At 60.0% G+C, this 15,988-nt stretch overlaps 2 protein-coding genes across 4 annotated transcripts in view; one reads left to right on the top strand and one right to left on the bottom strand.

The window, feature by feature from the left end:
• Positions 1 to 15,988, bottom strand: part of RPL38 (ribosomal protein L38) — a 314,431-nt gene that overhangs the window by 167,871 nt on the left and 130,572 nt on the right. The window lies entirely within an intron of this gene.
• The window catches only part of SLC39A11 (solute carrier family 39 member 11), a 98,409-nt gene continuing 89,218 nt past the window's right edge, over positions 6,798 to 15,988 (top strand). The window contains exons 1-3 of one of the 3 annotated variants that reach the window (XM_063352079.1): positions 6,798 to 6,873; positions 7,912 to 8,025; positions 9,057 to 9,095. In XM_063352079.1, coding sequence (XP_063208149.1) covers positions 7,918 to 8,025; positions 9,057 to 9,095 — 147 coding nt within the window. In that variant the 5' untranslated portion in view covers positions 6,798 to 6,873; positions 7,912 to 7,917. Of the gene's footprint in view, positions 6,874 to 7,910; positions 8,026 to 9,056; positions 9,096 to 9,719; positions 9,769 to 15,988 lie in introns of those variants that run through there. The other 2 variants (XM_063352080.1, XM_063352081.1) reach the window with 2 other exon arrangements.

Raw genomic sequence — 15,988 nt, 5'->3', positions numbered from 1 at the left:
GCTCCCCTCCCTGCCTGCTCCCCCCCTGCTCTGCCCTCTGCCCACCCTGCCTGCTCCCCGCCCTGCCTGCTCCCCCCTGCTCTGCCCTCTGCCCACCCTGCCTGCTCCCCTCCCTGCCTGCTCCCCTCCCTGCCTGCTCACCCCCGCTCTGCCCTCTGCCCACCCTGCCTGCTCCCCTCCCTGCCCGCCCTGCCCACCCTCCTCTGCCCACCCTGCCCGCTCCCCTCACTGCCTGCTCTTCTCCCTGCCCGCCCTGCCCACCCTGCCCTCTCCCCTCCCTGCCCTCCTCTGCCTGACCTTCTCTGCCCACCCTGCCCACCCTCCTCTGCCTGCTCTGCCCTGCCCACCCTGCCTTCTTCCCTCCCTGCCCACCCTGGCCACCCTCCCCTGACCGCGCTGCCCACCCTGCCCTCCTCTGCCCGCCCTGCCCACCCACCGTGCCTGTTCCCCTCCCTGCCCTCCTCTTCCTACGCTTCTCTGACCGCCCTGCCCACCCTCCTCACCCTCCTCTGCCCGTGCTGCCCACCCTGCCTGCTCTGCCCACCCTTCTCTGCCTGCACTGCCTGCTCTCCTCCCACCCTGCTCTACCCACCCTGCCCACCTTCTTCTGCCCGCACTGCCCACACTCTCTGCCCGCCCTGCCTGCTCCTCTCTCTGCCCTCCTCTGCCCCCACTGCCCACCTTGCCCACCCTGTCCTGCCTTCCTCTGCCTGCCCTGCCCGCTCCTTTCCCTGCCTGCTCTGCCCGCCCTGCTGTGCCCACTGCCCTGCCAGCACCTGGCCAGCCAAGCAGGGCACCTCGGCTGCCTGCAGCTCTGGGTGCTGCTCCTCGAGCTCCGGCTGGACACATGGTCCCGGGCTTTGCACCCATGAGCAGAGCCTCTCCCGCTCGCAGAGGGTGTTGGTGTGTGGCAAAGGGGACCCAAAACCAGGGGCTTGGAGGGGGTGCCAGCAGCATGTGCTGCAGGCAGCGTGGGTGCCGGGACGGTGGTTCCACCCAGAGCATGGCAGGACCTGCCCGGTTCCATGGGGCTTCCAGCAGAAGAGACCCCTTGGGGCCACACACCCCTCGGCTCCTTCCTCTTCCTCGCACGACCTTGGCCTTGCTGCCTGGCTCCCGCGGTAGAAGCTGATTCTCCACATTTTGATTCCAGTGATTGTGCAATGGGCTCAGCTTCTCCTGGTGTATCCAGGACTACTGGGGGGGGAAAGGGACAGGGCAGGGTGATGGCAGCTGTGATGCCACACATGATGGCCACACTGTGACCCTGCTGGAGACCCCCCAAGGAGTGTCTGAGATCCCCAAAGCCTCCCAGGCAGCTGGGAGTACCTTGGCCCCAGGGTTTTGCACCTTGCCACCAAAGGCAAGCCAAGGCAGGTGCTTGCTGGCCTGGGGGAGGTGGGAAGGTGACGCAGTGATTGCCCACAGCTTTGGGGTCTCTGGGGACTTGCGCAATATGGGTGGCTACTGCCACAGCCTCTGCAGTTACCCAGTAATGATGACTGGAGGAGTACGACCAAAAAAGAGAGGTTTGGGGGAGATAACCTCTGCTCTGGTTTGTTTGAGATCTTGAAAGCAATTAAATAATAGCTATTCCTTTCCCCCCCACTTCCATCACTTATCAAAGCAACAATAGAAAGCAGGAAATTAAGAGTGACTTGGAACAAAGAGCCCGGAGTGAAGCTGCTGATTGCGGCGAGAGGGGCTGGGAGGTTCTCTTTGCGCTTTGCCATCCACTGCCCAAGGTGGAGCTGAAGACACCGGGTCCCGGGGCACGAGGGAGAATCATGATCAGCCTCATCAGTCTTTAGGAGGCTGGAAAAAGCTCCTCCTGAAACAAACGATGTGGAAATGAATACCCCAGTGAAAGCGTGCGAGGAGGGAGGAGAGAGGAGAAGCTGGTTTGGCTGATGGGGATGGGAGAGCGGGGTGCTGCCGGCTGGGGTGGGGGTGCCCCATTGCCTGTCACCTGCGGAAGCCCCGGCGCAGGTCCCTGGGATGCTGCTCGGGGCAGGGTGCCTGCAACGTGGCCCTGGGGACATCGTCGTGCTCTGCCTGCTGGAAACGCAGGCAGGGGTGCAGGCAGCGCAGAGATGTTCCCCGGCAGCGGGGAGGAGGGAGAGCAGCACACCAGCGTGGCACGGGAGAGGGTTTTGATGCCTCGCGACCTTTTCACGGTAGTTTTATCCTCTCTCGGCTGGTTCCTGTGCCCAGGAGGGATGTCGTGACCCTGCCCTTCCCTCAGAGCCGCGTTGGCAGCGGGAAGGGCAGGGTAAAGCCTTGCTGTGCGCGTTTCCAGCGCTGCCTCCTTGAATTTCTCCCCTGAATGGGTGACACTGCCACATCCCCCCCCGGGGTCCCTCAGCACGCAGCGAGCCGTGCTCCTGGCAGGTCGGTGTGCCGCGGTCCCCCCTCGCCTGGCACCGAGACCAGTCCCTGGGCTCACCACAGTTTCTCCCATCGTGGTGCTGAGCATCGTCTGCCCGCTGTGCCGGCGGCCGGCGTGGTGGGCAGCCAGAGCGGGGCGAGCGTGGGGTCCCGGGGTGCCTCTCGCCGGCTGCCTGCGGAGCATCGGGGCTTTGGCCGCTCTGTGCTTTCACCCCTGTGGGCGGCTGGCCTTGGGTGCAGGGGCTGGGGAGCTGTGAGAATGCAGCCAGCAAGCTCGCTTGGCGAAAACCAGATCTGATCTTCATTAAAAAAAATCCCCCAAACTAAAGAAATGACGGGCCAGTGTGTATTGTGTGTATTAAGGCGCTGATCTGGGCTGACATCCACCCAGCGAGGAGTGCACCAGCAGCTCGCTGAATCAGGGAGCTGTGCTTGAGCCTTTTGAAGATATTTTTTTTTTTTTTTTTAATTCTGCTTAGATTTAGGCTTGAATTAAAGCCTAGTGTAGAGTGTGATCTGTATCTCTGGGTGGTCCCCGGCTCGGAGAGACGTTGTGCCCCAGCAGCTGGTTTGGTGCTGGCAGATAAACTCCTCTTTGTCCTTTAGCCTGGGAAGCATCCATGATGCTGAAAAGCAATTTACTGGCAGGGCTGGATATAGGAGAACTGCACGGCCTCTTCCCACACGGCTTCGGCGGCCGATATAACCCCTGGGAGAGGGGCATGGGGATTACGTGACCACAAAGCGGTTTTTAAAGTCCTTCCAAGTTTCCTGCCATCCATTCCCAGCCGTTCCGCAAGAGTCCCTGTGGAAAACGGCGCTTTCGCCCCCTGTCCTGGAAACGAGTGTTGAAAGGAGCTGGGGGTTCGGCTGCCAACGGAGGGGTAGGGTGAGCCGGCCTTTCTCCCCGATACGTGGAAGTGGGAGCAGAGGGATCTCCGGCGTTTTGCAGGGATGAAAGAGGCTGTGTTGGACTGGTGGGGCTCTCTGATGGCGGAGGGGAACTGGGGGAACTGGGAGGCAGCTGCCGTTGCCCAGCAGTCGGGAGGGGAAGGGTTTGCCCTGCGGGCTGCTCCTCCTGCTCGTGCTGCTGGGGGAGGGACGGGGATGCGTGGGGCCCGTCACCCGCTTTTGGGTGCCAAGTGGGTGCCGTGGGGTCCCTACGCATGCCGTGCCCATTGCTGTCCTCAGGAGCAGCCCTGCCCACAGCCCTTCTGCTGGTCTCTCTCGTTACCTCCGTTAATGACCGATGGCAAACGTGCCGGGTCATCGGTCCGGACCCTGTTTGTGCTGGGGGACGGGTCCCTGGGGGTTAACGCTTCCTCTCGTCTCCTTTCCTCTGGCTGCAGTGCCCCATGACGTGGTGGGAAGGACCTTTGCAGGGAGCGCAGTGATGCCACCCAGCCTCGCTGGCCCCGTCACTGTCCCTGCTCCCGGGGTGGCAACCATGCCTGAGCCCGCTCCTCCCCAGCACGCTGCCCTCAGAGGGACCCCACTGTCCCCGTGGCCGTAGGGACAAGGCCAGCGCAGGCAGAGGTGACTGCGGCGTTTCCTCTCCTGTGGGTGCTTTGGGTGGCACTGCTCTGTCCCTGTCCCTGTCCCTGTCCCTTCCCATCTCCAGCCCAACAGCCACGGGTGGCTTTGTTGGCTCCGCTGACGCCGGGCTGGAGGCTGCCTGGCTCAATTCCAGGGATGCCTGGGATGGGGGGAAGCTTTGCTGTCTGCTAATTAACCAGCCAGGCCGGCCTGCAGCATCTCCCCGCACCCCCGAGGCAGGGCAGAGCCAGGCTGGTGGCTGCCGGACGAGGTGATTTAATCGGGCAGCGTCTGCGGCGGTGATTGATGGGGAGGGAGAGGCCGAGGCGGGCGCAGCATCACCGCACGCCCCGCAGCACCCAGACCCCGCGGGATGCGGGTTTCGGGGCCTCTCCCCAGGAGCCCCCACACCTTCCTTCCCCGGGGCTGCCTCCCGCTCCCCCAGCCCTCCCTGCGGCTCCTTCCTCCCGCTCCCATTCTCACCCCACCATTATTTGCCTCCGTAATTAGTTTATTGATCTCTGCCGAGGGTGCCGGGGCTGGGCTGCAGTGAAAGCTGCTGCACACAACATTCCCCGGGAATCGTATCGCTAAAGCCTTGACGCTAATGAGCCTTTGGCAACCGCCGACCGAAATCTCTGCTCCTGCCCGTGCCTCTCCCCGCTGTGCCTGGCTCGTTGGAGGGTCGTGAGCATTAAATCGGGACTTAAACAGTGCTCTGCATTTGGCAGCCGGGCTGGAATGTCAGGGTTAGTCACAGCACGCGCCAATCTCGTGTCCCCTGGTTCCAACCAGCCCCAGGTCGTAGCTCAGCACCACTGGGACCCCGTGTCCGCACCCATCCTGCCTCGCACCGCATCCATCCCGCCTCTCACGGCGAGCCTAAAGCCAGCGGAGAAGCGTAAAGCTGTCACTTTGTGCCCTGTCACTGATAGGTGCCATTATCTCGCGGGATGGGGATGGCGTGTCCCTGCCTGGCGCTGCCTGAGGTGCTGTGCCGCTCCCGTGCCCCGTCCCCTGGACGTCTCTGGATGTCCTCGTTCCCTCGGCTCAGCAGCCGCCTTGGAGCGGGGCCAGGCTGGCTCCATCCACTGCCCCAGCGTGACACGGATGGATTTGTGTTGGGAAAGAGCCCAGCCATGAGCCCAGCCTGCGCAAAGGGGACGCAGGAGCAGAGGGACCCCGCTGCCGTGCCTGGCGAGGGACACGTCTGGGGCATCTCCAAACCCGCCTCAGCCTGCGGTGTCCCTGGGCTCTGTCCCCGGGCTGTGTCCCCTGCACCCTCTGCCCGCCACAGCTACCCCAGACATCACTAAAGAGTTTTATTGCAACAAAATGAAGAGATTCAGGTCCTGGCTGCCCAGCGGCCCCAGGGGTCCCAGGAGCCGGGACTGCGGTGCTGCCCCTTGTAACATCTCACGTGCCTTAACAAGAGCAATTGCACAAGGATTTGTGCCCCTTTTGTTGCTTAAAATGCATTTTAGGGACTTAAGGTAATGCAGGGTTGTGAGCACCGGTCTCATCCTTCCTGGTGCTGGTACAGACAGGAGCTGCCAGCCCTCCCTGGCACTGCCTTTACTGGGGGGGGAACAGCCCGTCCACCCTCTTATGCTGGGGACAGTGACACGGAGGTGTCCCTGCACACGGAAATGACACCAGGGAAGGGGGGGGTGTGAGTTGATTTTGCTGATGCTCCCGCACGGAGCCTCGCTGCCACCACGACTGTCCCCATTGACTGCCCACACGCCCCCAAGCAGGGGCATCCCTGCCAGCCGCCCCCAGCCCGCAGCAGCGTGCAGGGCTCCCGTGTCAGCGGTGTCCCCCAGGGCCAGCCCCGCCGGCTCACCAGCTGTCCCCAGCCCTGCCAGCGCCTCCGTCACGGCTGGCTGGGGAACCCCAGGGCAGCAAGGGGACCTCCATTCGCTCTGTCCTCGCGTCCCTCCCAGCTGGCACCTCACACTGCAGCTGCCACGTTAGGGGAGCTAATGAAGGATGCAGGCAATTACAGGGGGAGATTGATTAAATCCTAAATCAGGGAGGTTTCAAATGGCCTTGACCTTTCCCAGCTGTGGCAGGGGAGGCTGATCAAAGGCTGTTAAGCCATAAATGCTCTAATAAAGAAGGGTTATGTTGCAGAAGAGCTGAATGCGTCCTTCTGCCACCAGCTGCACCTTCTGGTGTGGCATGAGCAGGTGGCACCAGCAAGCCCCGCGCTGACCCTGGCTACCTCTGCCCCACGGCCGTAAGCCTCAGTCCCTCCTGCCAGTGCTGCTGCGCTGCCGGGGAGGGATCAGTGCTGGAACTGCTTCTGCCCCCAGCCCACCATGGCTGCAGGCTTGGCCACCATGTGCCCCATGACGGTGCTTTGAGGGGGCATCAATGGGTGGGGGACACGGCGGTGCCCAATGCACCGTCCAAAGGCTGTGCTGGGGACGGATGCCAGTAGTGACGGTTGGGGGATGTTTCCAGCAGGCTGCCAGGTGCTCATCATTAAGGTGCAACCTCTGGTTGCTAATGAGCATGACTCATGGCGCTGCACGGGTGCAGCTCATCACACCAATGGTGGGGCCGCGCTCGTGAGCTGCTGGGTGTCGGCAAGGGGCACTCTCAGAGCTCCCCAATCCAAAGAGCAGGAGCTGCCTTTAATCATCCCAGCGGGAAGCCCATCCCGGGGCTCCCCTTACCGCGGGGGGCTGCGCCGTGCCCGGGGGTGGCGGTGGCAGTGGCAGTGCCAGCTCCCCCCCTACACCGCGCCTTACCGCGCCCGCCCGCGCCGCCCGCCCGCCTCGCTCTCCCGCCGCCTCGCCCGCCTGAAACGCAGAACCGCGGGCGGCCCGCCCCCGCCGCGCTCCCATTGGCGGCGGCCGCGGCGGTGGGCGGGGCGACGGCGGCGACACGTGTGCCGGCACCAGGAAGTGGCGGCGGGGCCGCGGCGGGCAGCGCCGGGCGGTGAGCGGGGACCGCGACCGGGGGGAACCGGGGTGTTGGGGTCCTCTGGGGGCGGGCGGTGCAGGAGCTCTGAGTCCAGCTGTGGCGGCTGTAGGGCTCGGGGATGCCGGGCGCCGGCCCCAGGGCCGGGGTGCCCCGGGGTAGGGCTTGTGAGGGAGCCCGGCGGGGTGTTGGGGTCCCCCCGTGGAGCCCGGGAGGGACTCGGGGTTCTGGGGTGGGGTGATGCAGGAGGGGGGGTCTCCCTCCCCCCGGGGTCGGGCAGCCGCGGGGGGTGGGTCTGACCCCGGGCACTTACGCCGCAGGTTCCGCAGTGGCCCCGGGGCAAGGCCGGGAGGGGCTTCGAGGCGGGGAGAAGGCAATAGTGCGTGTGTTTCTTATGGATTTATATATAAATGTATAAATACATGTGTGTTTTGGTATATTTACACATATAAATGTGTGTGTATTTTCATATATTTCCATGTAAATGTACATATATGTGTGTATTTTGGTATATTTACATGTCTGTTCGTGCACATACGTGTATTTTCGTGGCAGTGCGGCTCCCTGGGCCGTTCCCAATATCCCTCTGCTCAGACAGCCCTCTCCCAGCCTCACCACAGCCCTGAGCTGGGGTTTGGTGCCCCGTCCTGGGACTTCTTCCCCTTTTTGCTTGGTCCTGAGGCATTTTGAGCCGGGTGCTGCAAGGGCGTTTGCCTTCAGTGGGAGTAAAACTGGGTTTTTTGACGAATAAGTGCCCTCACGAAGTGTGATGTGATGAATGTGCCCGGGAACCACCCGGGAGCAAGTGTCCTCTCACTCGGCGAGGTTTGAGCATCGTTTCTTTGTGTTTCTCTGCAAAGTCCACGTGGGGTTGTGCACTGGATGGGATGTGGTACGTCCCGTCCCTCCTGCTCCTCGGATCTCGGGTTAAATTGCAAAGTTCCCTTTGGTGAGGAGGGGTTTGGGGCGCTCCCCCGTAAACCAGGGAAGGATCTGGGGCTTGTTCTCTGTCTCTAAACACCGGGCGCTTCTCCTGACGCACCTCGTTTCTCCTAGGTCAGCATGATCCCGGGGCACGGGCCGGTGATCCAGGCGGTGCTGGGAACCTTCCTCACCTGGGGGCTGACGGCGGCGGGCTCGGCGCTGGTCTTCGTGTTTTCCAGCGGGCAGGTGGGTGCTGGGATTGCATCCCCCATCCCCAGGAGGCGAAGGGGGTCCGGGGCGAGGGCTACGCTGTGCTCAGGGGTGGGTTTGGCTGCTCGGTCCCAAGCGTGAGGGACTTGACGTTGGCCCTAGGAGCTCCTGGGGCAGGAGGGAGATAAATCCAGCTCATTTCTCTCCCGTGTGTCAACACAGAAGAGGAGAAGGAAATCAAATTCCTGACTCCGGGCTGTGGTATGTGCTGTGGTGCAGCTCACGGCGTTCCGGAGTCGCAGGCAGGGCTGTGTGTTTGGAACAGCAGGTTCTTCTCCTGTAACCTGGTTTCTCTGGTGCAGGATTCGGGTCAGCCCATGCCCAGAATGAGCCAAGTGCTGATGGTTAAGTCATCTTGTATTCCAAAATTAGAGGTCCCCCTTGCCTTTGTGTTCAGAATTGCCCGGATGAATTCATTATTTATGCCTCTCTCTTGTGATGATTTATTCAGGAGTTTGTTGCAAAGCGAGATTCCCTTTGCAGTAGCACGTTGGTTTTCTTCCTGGGGGAGGGCGATGTGCTAAAAAAGAAAAACTGCGCTGGGAGTGAAGTGGGCAGGATGCGTGCTGGGTTACTGGAAGAGTAAGGGCTTTCTTTATAGCAGCCTGTTATTAGAGGCATCAAAATCTTCCAAGGAGGGGGAATGCAGGGCAGTGTGTAGAGATGGGCGGGAGAGTTTCTGGTTTATTTTTCCGCATCCTCGGAGCGGTTTGGTGTGGGCACTGGGTGGGCTGAGTGTCGGTGCGTTGAGGGAGCCAGGATGGGCACTTGGTGGTGGTGGGGTGCCACCACCCTGCGATGGTGGGCTCCCCTGCACGAGGAGCACGGCTCTTGCCCCAAAGCACAGAAATCCCTTGGGTTGCAGAGATGGGGAGAAGAAAGTCACGTCAGCGTGGCAGCGGTGCAGCTGGCTTCCCCCCGGCGCGGTTTGTGGTGTGGCTGCGCTCCGCTGCTACTGCCAGGAGTAAACGGTGTGGGTTTTTTTGTTTGTTTTTGTTGTTTTTCAGAGGCGGATCCTAGATGGGAGCTTGGGCTTTGCTGCGGGGGTAAGTACAGCATCCTTCTATTCCTCGTCTGCCTGCGTTCTCCTGCCGGCACCTCTGAAGCCCCACCACGCATCGTTTGGTTGCCCGCTTGCATTAGCGTTTCTTGGATAACTGCCTGAGGTGCAGGTGGGGCAGGGAAGAGCACAGTGCGGCGCTGGTCACGTCTTGTCACATCTCGGTGCCTCCCCGGTGAGGTTGGGGGTGGCACGAAGGGGGGGTCACGAGGATGTTGAGCTGCCCATGCTGGATTTGGCTCTTGAGTTAAACTCCTCTCATTTCCGTGGGCTCCTGAGTCACTCCTGTAGCTCTGGCGCGATGAAGATGGGCAGCAGAGCCCTTGTCTTGGAGGCTAATTTGTGTAGCTCATTTTGTGCTTCTCGGTCCCCTGCAAAATGTGGGTGCTCTAAGCCCTTGGGAGAAGGGGGAATAAAGGCACTGCAGCTCTACATCAAAGGCGCACGCTAAGCGGGGGGGCTTATTGCATCTTTCTTGAAGGGAAGACATGTAACTGTGGCTTGAAATTGTGTTAGGGCTTGTGGATGTAAACCTTCTCCTGCTGCCCAGGTGATGGGGGGCAGGTGGAGGCTCATTTAAACTTGTTCAATCACATTTGTTTTCCTTCAGCTGCTGGGAAGTGCCTGGGAGCCCCGGGGGAATGTGCTCTGGGTGGAAGGTGCGTGTTCCCGGGGCGTGTGGTGGGTGCGCAGGGCTCCGCCAGGTCCCGTGTCGCGGTGGGTGATGTGAGATGCTGCAGAGCTCAGTTTGCTCCCCAGCAAGCCTTCCTGGGACGTGCCTGCGACCTGCTAATGCTGTGAATAACCCGGCTCTGTTGTAGCGGATTCTCAGGCCATCACTTACAAATGAATCACTCGCGTTAGGAATTGCCCGTTCCGGAGCTTTCCTCTGTGGTTTGATTTCGGAGCTGTTTTCCCCTGGAAGGCACGCCCTCGTCCCCGCAAGCCAACGCGGAGCCACTTCTGTGGTGTCGGGGAGATGCTGCTGGGGACAGCGTGGGCTGGGTTGTCCCCTTGCTGTGGCACCGCTGTCTCCCGGAGCGGCTGTCACAACCATCTGGGGAGGTACCGGGGCACGGTGGGGTGTTTGTCCCGGCTGAGGGTGCTGGCACCATGCGGTGCTGTCCTTGCTGTGGCCACTGTGTCACCCTGCCAGCAGCACTGAGTCACCCCTGCGCGGCAGAGCTGCGGCTCGCCTGGTGAAGCAGAAGCCCTGCAAACACATTTGCTTTTCCCCCGGCTTCTTCCAGTTGGCTGCGCTCGGAGCAGGAAAGGGGAACTTTTTCTGGGGTTGCTGCAGCGTCTGGAGGGGAACGTCAGCGAGCAAAGCTGCGGTGGCAGGTCCCGCTGGCGGAAGGTGCTGCCACATAAGCCACCCACGAGCTGCAATTTGTGAGGTGTCTCGGTCGTGTTTCTGGGCCCGAGCTGATGAAGATGGTGCTGGTTGGGGCAAGCTGTTTGTGTCCCCCAGGGTCCCTGCAGCCCTGCCCTGCTGCTGCGTGGCCCGGGACCAGCTCCTTCGGAGGAAGGTGCCAGAGATCCGCAGGTGGTTGTGCCACCGAGGGCTGCTGGGCTCGATGGGAGCAGGTCCGGGCTCGATGGGAGCAGGTCCTCGCTCGGTGGCTGAGTCTTTGGGTGGTGGTGATGTGGCAAAAGCACCAGAGGTTACAACTTCCATCTTCCTTTTTGCTCAGTTTGCTCCGATGTGCCCGTAGCTCTTTGGCTCGTGTCTGACGAGGGGCTGGCCTTGACCCTGCACCCCGACACTTCCCGGGTCCGAGGAGGGGTTTGCTGGCTGGTACCCACAGGCAACAGGACCTTCCTGAGTTTTTAGCGAGAGGTTTTTTTCTTTTCCCAGCTGGGCAGCGTTGTAATCGCATGACCGGTGGTGTGACCGGCTGTGTCCCTATCTCATCCTTACCCAAAAGGGTTTAATAATGTGAGAAGTGCCTTCCTCCCTCTGCAGACAGGGAAAGCGCTAGTGATGTCTCCGCTCGCTGGCTTTGCGAAGAGTCCACGGAGAAGCTGAAGGAGAAACCACCTCCTGACCCAGCCCTTCGGCAGGAGGGACCGTGGCCGACTCGTGGGTCCCTGCGCGTGGGTGGGAATGGGATGGTGGAGGGGGGACGCGATGCCGGAGCCAAGCAGGCTGCACGGGGTGGGGGGAGCAATGGCGAGGGAACCCCGACGGGCTGTGAAATCCTCCTGCCTGGCCGGGATGAGGGGTCATTCCTGCCTCAGCCAGGCTTCGTGCTGCAAAACTGGTGTCGGGGGAAGCTCGGGAGCAGCGCGGGCGCTCTGTGTTTTAGCAGGCTGGCTTTGCTTGGGGGGGAAAAAAGCAGGAGGTGGAGCAGCTGGTTTTGAAACCTATTTGTAGTGTTCTCTCTCTCCCTCCCTGTAAGAAGCGCTTCTTCAGGCAGCGACGTTGCTCTCATCATGGACTGCCCTTGCTCTAAGGGATTTCAGTTTAAAACACCACGTCTTTGATCTAGATCTCGCGCAGACACACGCGGCTGTTTCTCCCAGCACTGGGGCAGAACTTGACTTCCTCTTTATCTCCGCTCTGAAGTCTGGGCTGCTGGGTTTAATTAAACTTCTCTTGTGCTCTGGCAGAGCCAGCAAGCCTCCCGTTCCTGTGCTTTCAGAGGCAGGTGTTGCTTCTAACCTGGCTGTTTTGGTGCTTAGCTCAGGATCGCTGATAGTTATCTGGGTTCCAGGGAGCGTGCATGGTGTTTTCCGAGACCAGGATCGCTGGTGAAACTGGGTATAATGGACGGTTCTCTCTCCTGTTGGTAACGATTGACCTGCTGGCCTTTGCGGGGCTTGCAAAGCAAAATAAAACCAGAATTAACTCAAAACTTCTCTACCGCTGCTGAGCCAGGAGGAGGACGTGGGACAGGGATGTCCCAGGTGACCTGGAGGAGGATGGTCTGGGCTGCAGAGGGTTGGTCTGGGATCCAGAAAGCTGTGGCTCGGCGGTTCCCTCACCGCAGCTGCACGGTGTAAGCCTGGGCACACGGTGAAGTTACTGCCCGCTGGGAGAGCGACCTGCCTGTGCTGGGATATTCCAACTGCAAAGCAAAAGCCTCTTTCGGCAGGGCTCGAGCTGCCCACGTCTGGTGGCACAAGTGTCATCTGGGACCAAGGGGACCTGGGGGCTGGTCGCTGCGGTGTGGTGGGGCTCAGCTTCCTCCAGCCCCGTACCTCCGCTCGGGCGTCTGAGCTTCTCTCTGCCTCAGTTGCCTTTCTGGAAATCGCGGATAATAGAGGGTTTTGTATGCGAAAGCCTCGGAGGTGATGGGTTTCCATGGAGACAAGACTTCGCTTGCTTGGGCATCTGATGTGGAATTCTGGCTTTTCTCTTAAATCTTGATATTCTTAAATAAGATGTTTTTTTAGATGTTCTCTGTTATCTCGGAGTTATCCTGGAGGTGCTGCGCTCTCAGGCATCATAAATACTACACAAGCATTTGCAGTCCTCCTTCCCTGCAGCCTCGCATGGCTATTCCTCATACTGGGTCGCAGTTTGATTTCTTCTTCTGTCCCAGGTGAAGCAGAAAATCGTCAAGACGCGCTCTTTAAACTGCACCAGACACGTCTGGTATTGAATATTCCCTTTCGGTGCTGCTTAAAACAGCATCAGTAATTTACACGGGTCTTCTGAGGCTGGATCTCGTCGTTGGAGCCTTAACGAAGTCAAGCTAAAAAGTTTGGCAGGGAAAGTGTCCTGCCAGCCTCTCACCTTACGCTTTTCTGCCCCGTCCTGCCAAGGGGGGTTCCCTTTGCTCCTCACGGCTTGGGTTTCCTGATCCGCGCGCCGTGAAGGTGGCTGTTTGCCCTGAAGCTGCCGCTCTCATCTCGGTCACGCAGGAGCGCGACCGGTCGTTGCTGCTTGCGGCGGGCGGGATGCGGGCTGTAACCTTAATGCAGCGGTGCGATACCAGGCTGGGGTGTGCGGGGACTCTCCCCCTCGCCCTGGGGTCCAGCAGGACCAGCTGTGGTTGGGGGGTGAAGATCTCTGTCCTGTTTGGTTTGTGTTTGCAGAACAAAAGCTCCCGCGTGGGCTGAGGCGGGGGGCGGTGCTGGCTCCGCAGTCCAGGCAGGGAGGAGTGGCGGCCCCCCAGCATTTGGGGGGCACCCCCATCGAGTCCCTGCCTGGCAGGAGACGCTGGTGCCCAGGGGTCAGCCATGGAGACCTGTCAAGCCCTGGGGGTGCTGTTGGGGCACGGTGTGGTTATAAATCCTGCTGCCTGGCACACTTTGAGGGTTTCCCATCAGCGTGAGGACATGGCCCTGGGTTCAGTCACTTTCCGTGGCACGAGGCGGTCAGGTTTTGAGCCTGAGTTTCGTCTCCGGTTAAGCTGATGTGTCCCAGGGAAGGGTTTGGGCTCCCCACAACCCGGCCGTGCTTTAGGTACACAGCTGCCTTCTGCGTGCTTTCTCCTCCCCCATCAACCGCAGCGTGTTTTCCCAAGAGCTGGTGGATTTACGGTGTTGCTGCATCTTGGCTCTGGAGCAGCGAGTCTCTTGGCGAAACATGCCCAAATCCAGTTTGGCAGGAGGCGTGTGTCCCGGTGCCAGCGAGCCGGCACGCTGCGGGTCCTTCTCCCCGGCTGGGCTGGGGCGAGGGGAAGGCTTTGTGCAGAAAACCGTCCCCTCTGCCGAAGCGGTTTTATTCATTTGAGGAGCGCCCAGGCTTTTTTTTCTCTTTTATTCTTGCCTTTGACACCAACCTGCTCAGTGACATCGGTGGGGTTTGGGTTCCTGTCCCTGGCTGGACAATTACAAAGATTTGCACTTGAGTGTGTGATTATTTTTTTTTTTATTATTATTATTTTATTTTTGTTATTTAAATGGCCTTGCTGGCAGAAATCCTCACCCTTTGGTTAGTTCATGAGCATCACCCGATAAGGGATGCTGCTGAACCACAGGGGTAAGTGCCGGCTCTGGTGCCGAACGGAGCGGGCAGGAGCTGGTGGCAGGAGGTAGCACCCTCGGGCAGCGCCTTGGCAAGGCCATGTCCCCGAACCCCCACCTGAGGGACGTTGTCACTTCTGGCAACGACTTCCAGCTCCCTCCTGAGTGGGGTCCAGGGGTTTCCCTGCATAAAAGGGTGTAGGAATAAATGGCTTTTCCTTCCCAAGCAAGTGAAGGCGGTGGGTGCAGCCCCGCAGTTTGCTCCCGGTGAGGCTGGGGCGGGTTAAGGCTCTGTCGTCTCTTCTTCCCCCGGAGCCCGGTGGGAGCTCTGCTGCCTTCGGTGGTGACGGGATCTGGAGGCTGAGCGGTGTCAGGCCTCTGTTTTCCGTGGGGAGATGATATCTTAACATCAGATGACAATATAATTCTGCAAAGCCTTTCCCTGTTGCTTGTGTTTCCATGTTGGGGTGTGTGGTTGTTTTTTAAAGGAGGTGGCATTTGAAATATGAAGTTTGACAGCCGTGGTTAAGCCTGACATGACAGCCTGCTTTCTTCTTACTCATAGTGAGCTGAGGTTTACACAATCCCTCCGGGACTGGTGTCGACAGCAATAGGCATCTCGTTCCTTCGTTAAAAGTGATTTAAAATGTAATAGTTCGTTACGCACTCCTCTTCCGCGGGCGAATACTTGTGTCATGAGAGCAAGCTGAGCAGCATCTCTTCTGGGGATGCACAGGGGACTTGGTGGGGTGCTCGGGGCAGTCGCTGGATGGAGCGGTGGGGGTCACCTGTCCTCGCAGCGTCCCTCCTGCTGCCATCCCCGGGGCTTGTTTTGCTCCTTCCTGCTGGATCCTGGTCCTGCATTCCTTTCTCCATTGGAAGCCTCCTTTGGTGTGTTTCCGTGCTCGCTGGGAGGGAGCTGGGAGCATCGCCTTGTCCGCCCCGAGGCGATACGGACCCTGCCCACCGCTTCCCTGCCCTTGCTGGTACAGGGTGGTTCCCAAAGCCTAACGCAGATCTCCACTGGGACTTTATTATATATTTTATTTTTTTTTTTAAGCCCATCCGTGCTTGTCTCTCTGGCTTTCTTCCTCCCGGTGTGTGATAGGACCGGTCCCAGCTGAGCTCCGGCAGAGCTGAGCGGCTGCAGGGAGAGGAACCAGGGCCACGGCTGCTGCTGAGGGCGTTGCGCTGGGCTGATGACTTTTTCATTAACCCAGCCCAGCGCATTGTGCATCAGAGGAAAGGAAGAGATAAGGTGATAAAATGCACGGTTATATTATGGATCGGCTTGTGAAACCGGTGCCTTGCTTGGCTTTCCGTTCTCTACACTGGGTAACACCCTCAGCGACCAGCTCTGAAGCCTGCCCTGCTCCGAGCTGGGCTGGATTGGAGACCCCCACAAGTCCCAAATTCTGTTTTTCCTGTAGTCTTCTGGGTAGTTGTTTTTTCTCCCTCCCCGCTAAGCAGCGAGCAAGGAAAAAAAAAGCCCTCTGCTGCTTGAAAGGTTTATTTTTCTGGTGCAAGCTGTGCTGGTCAAACACCCCAGTAGGGCTCTGGCGGCACTGGTCTTTGCTGGGAGCCGGTGTGTTGCTGTTCGGGGTGGGAACTTGTTCTCCTCCCGGCCTGGGGGCTCTGGCTCGGATACTGGGGGCCGCAAAGCTGTGGCGTGCCCTCAGCTAGCCTGGAGATGGCTCTTTGCCTCCAGGCGTTATCCAATATTTATTCTTTTCCTGCATGAGAGCAAGGCTATGTTTTCTTCCTCCCCTGCGGAGAAGCCTGGAGCTGGGTGCAGGATGGATGGGGTTCATCCCGGCTTTGGCTGGGATGCAGGGGAGGAGAGCGGTGGCCGGTGGGGTCTCGGACACACTCCTGTCGCTGCAAAACCCCGGGGGCAGGGTGGTTTTCCTGCTCCCGTGCTGCTGCTGTTCCCGTTTGAAGGGCTGTCGTGGCTGTGCCAAT

Source organism: Chroicocephalus ridibundus, chromosome 14 (assembly GCF_963924245.1).
Source record: "Chroicocephalus ridibundus chromosome 14, bChrRid1.1, whole genome shotgun sequence".
In the NCBI taxonomy this organism is placed as follows: domain Eukaryota; kingdom Metazoa; phylum Chordata; class Aves; order Charadriiformes; family Laridae; genus Chroicocephalus; species Chroicocephalus ridibundus.
The sequence above is the reverse complement of the archived record's forward strand: the minus strand, read 5'-3'. Positions and strand labels throughout refer to the sequence as shown.